At 60.4% G+C, this 3,164-nt stretch overlaps 1 protein-coding gene across 2 annotated transcripts in view; it reads right to left on the reverse strand.

Moving 5' to 3' along the window:
* Positions 1-318: 318 nt before the first annotated feature.
* ACKR1 (atypical chemokine receptor 1 (Duffy blood group)) overlaps positions 319-3,164 on the reverse strand; it is a 6,362-nt gene continuing 3,516 nt past the window's right edge. The window contains exons 1-3 of one of the 2 annotated variants that reach the window (XM_014532207.1): positions 2,406-3,164; positions 1,748-2,355; positions 319-1,331 (exon numbers count right to left, since the gene is read on the reverse strand). The exon at positions 2,406-3,164 is cut by the window's right edge and continues 84 nt beyond it. In XM_014532207.1, coding sequence (XP_014387693.1) covers positions 369-1,331; positions 1,748-1,861 — 1,077 coding nt within the window. In that variant the 5' untranslated portion in view covers positions 1,862-2,355; positions 2,406-3,164 and the 3' untranslated portion in view covers positions 319-368. The remainder of the gene's footprint in view (positions 1,332-1,747; positions 2,356-2,405) is intronic. The other variant, XM_014532208.1, reaches the window with a different exon arrangement.

A 3,164-nucleotide genomic window follows, 5' to 3' on the forward strand; every position in this document is an offset into this window, starting at 1 on the left:
CCTTCATGTGCTCTCTGTAGCAGTTTCTCTTCTTTCCTGACCTGCTAAGCCATCTCTTCTGGTGTTTCGGGTTTAGCTGCTCCCCTCCTATTCCGGTCCCCTTTCTCTCCCCCCTGGGAAGAGATGGCGGTGACCTCCCACCTGGAGAAAACACCTGTGCGCCCTGAGGATGTTTGTACATCACCCACTTACTCCCCAAGCCAGGCAGAGCAGCAGCAGCCAGCAGGGCAATCTGGCGTGAAATCCATCTATCTCTGTCTCTGTCTCCATTTTCCTTCCTCTCCTCGACGTCTCCAGACAAAGTAAGAGACCACCAGCTTCATAAAAGCAGCACAGACTTTAATTCAGGTTGGCAGGTAGGAAGGGAGCTAAGATTTTCCTCCCAGGGCGTCCGGAGGAGAGGACTGTCTTGCTGGGAGGGCCAAGGAGGGCACGGCCCTGCGAGTCGCCCGGTGGCAGAACAAGGCCAGGAGCAGGGGCATGGCCGCGCAGTGCAGGATCGCCAGCACTTCCGCCAGGTGCAGCAGCAGGTCCAGCGCCTGCTGGGTCGGACAGGACGACAGCACCAAGAACCTGGACCTCACTAGGAAGTCCAATCCCCACAGCACTCCGTGAGGCCACCAGAAAATGAACCAGAGCCACAGCACGTCAACCCAGGGACACGGCCCCCTGCCCAAGGCCCTTTTCACCCCCTTGGCTCCCAATAAACCCAGTGGCAACAAGACAAAGATGGCAAAACAGCTGGCAGCGTGCAGAAACTTCCAAATGCCCTGGCCGGGTGACAAGGAGCAGAATCCATTGGAGGTGTCACTGGCCAGGGTGATGGGCAGCGCCAGGAGGATGGCCAGTCCCCAAAGTCCCACCATGAGCCCCAGGATGAGGCGTGGGACCGGGCCTGCACCCAGTTTGGGACCCAGGCAGGCATGGCAGCCTATCAGCAGAGCTTGGGCAAAGGCGGAGCCATACCAGACTAAGTGGGCCAGGTGACACACGTAGGTGTTGTGGGCACCGCGGAGCCCTGGTGCCAGGACGGGCACCGCGATGCTGCAGAGGGCGCTGCCCACGGCTAACTGTGTGAGGAGCAGCTGCTGGCCAGGACAGAGCTGCCGGTGAAAGAGGGGTCTGAGCAGAGCGAAGAGGACAGCCGCACTGGTCAGGATGCCCAGGACGCTGGCGAGGACGTAGAAAGGCAGCGAGGACTCGTCCAGCAGGTTGCAGGAGCGGCAGGGGGCAGCTGCGTCCATTCCAGAGTAGTCATAGGTCCCAGTATAATTCAACTCATCGTAGTCAAAGGAAAAGCTGCTCGAACTGTTGTCAGTGGAGGAGTCCACCTGGAGGGTCCCCGGAGGGACAATCACACATCTAGTTACCCCACTGGTCTCTGGGGAATGAGAGGCGAGGGGAGGGGAGGGAGGGAGACAGAGGGGAGCCAGGGTGGAGAATACGGGGCTGGAGTGGGGATGCAGTGGGGCTGATGGGAAAGGACATCGCAGTGGAGACTGGGGAGCCTGCAGAGGCAGAGGCATGGGTCAGCCAGGGGAGGGCAGGGGAGCCCCAGGGAGAGCAGCCAGGGGCCTGGATGGTCCTGATTGAAAGACAAATGAGGAGGAAAAGCATAGGGACCTGGAGTCGGAGGTAAGGAGAGGGGAGAGGGAAGGGATACGAGATGAGGAGGGAAAGAATGAAACAGACAGGGGGAAACAGAGGGGTAGGAGGGGCAGAGCTGTGGGTTCCGCCCCACACTCACCGGGTGCAGGCAGTTCCCCATGACACTGCTGGGCTCACACAGGCCGAGAGGGAGGCCGGGCAGCTCTGTCACCTGCTGTGGTTCCAAGATAAGCGCCGGGCTAATGAAGGCCATCAGTTCTGGGCAGGGCCCTTGGGTGGCACGGGGTGGGGGCACTCAGGAAGCCTTCACCCCACGCCCACTGCCTGTCTAAGCTTGAGGCCCACACAGGGCATTGGCCTTCGGCTTCCTGTTTGGAGGTCGGATCCCCCTGGTGGGGTCCCGCACTTGGGAAAGGAAGGAGGTGGGGGCCAGAAGGTGGTACTTTCCCGAAGGTGGAAAGGGAGGCTGAGAAGCCAAGGGCTTTCCAGCAAGGATTCCTTGGGTTCAAGGAAGGAAGAGGGGCCAGGGGTGAAGTGTGAGGCAGAGATAAGAGGCATGCTGGGAAGTTGGAGGGAAAGGCAACTGATGACGCTCACTGCTCCTCCACCCCTTGAACCTGAGCCAGTGAAAGATGGTTCAAAAGCCACGCGTTTGTGGGAGGAGTGCTCGTGGTGCAGGGCTGGGTCCTGAGATGCTGAGGCTGGGCCCTCTGTGTAGGAGCCTGGGAGTGAGAAGGGCTCATTTACCTGTGGGGTGGCCTGTGCCGTGTGCCTGTGGGGTGGCATGTGCCGTGTACCTGTGGGGTGGCGTGTGCCGTGTACCTGCGCACACGCCTGACGCAGGTGTCTGGATCTGGGGGTTTCACTGTGGGAGCGGGGAGGGCTGCCTACTGAAGCTACTGCAGGGCGTGACTGGGCATGCGCCTCATCACCTCTGGGTACAGCGAAGGCACCTTCCAGAACAAGCAGGACACGTGGTCTGAAAGGTAGACAGGCTCTGGGGACAATGGGACAGCGTCTTTTCAAGGGGCCTGTGGCCTCTGGAGGAACCTCTATTCGTGTCCCTGGGGGACCCAGAGGCTGTGCAGCTGCTGCACCGGCGAGGACCTCAGCCCTGTGTCAAGTTCCTCATGTGGGGAGAGGCCCTTTCTCTCCAGATGGCGACAGAGTGTCTCCCGGGGAGGGTCCCCTAAGCTGACACACGCCGGCTCTTAGGTAACCCCTTTCCCCCAGGTGTTTTCCCAGGGTCTCTGCTGATTCGTCCCCCTCCGCCCCCACATTCTATTTCTTCAGTTAGGGAGGCTTAGGCTGGACATCGGAAGAGATGAGTAATGGTGTGTCTGGGTCCGAATGGGGAGGTAGAGGGGCTGCTTAGGCGACACTGTTTCGTTGGTCCAAGGAGGCATGTGGTGTTTCAACTCCAGTCCTGCCAGGGACCTCCTTCCCATGCCCACGGGGCCCTGCAGGCGGAGTAGGGAAGCCCAGGGGCGAGAGAATGGGAGCCTTACAAAGACCATCCCCGCATCTCCCGGGACACTAGCTCAGGTTTACCATGG

Source organism: Myotis brandtii, unplaced genomic scaffold, assembly GCF_000412655.1.
Source record: "Myotis brandtii unplaced genomic scaffold, ASM41265v1 scaffold858, whole genome shotgun sequence".
NCBI lineage: Eukaryota > Metazoa > Chordata > Mammalia > Chiroptera > Vespertilionidae > Myotis > Myotis brandtii.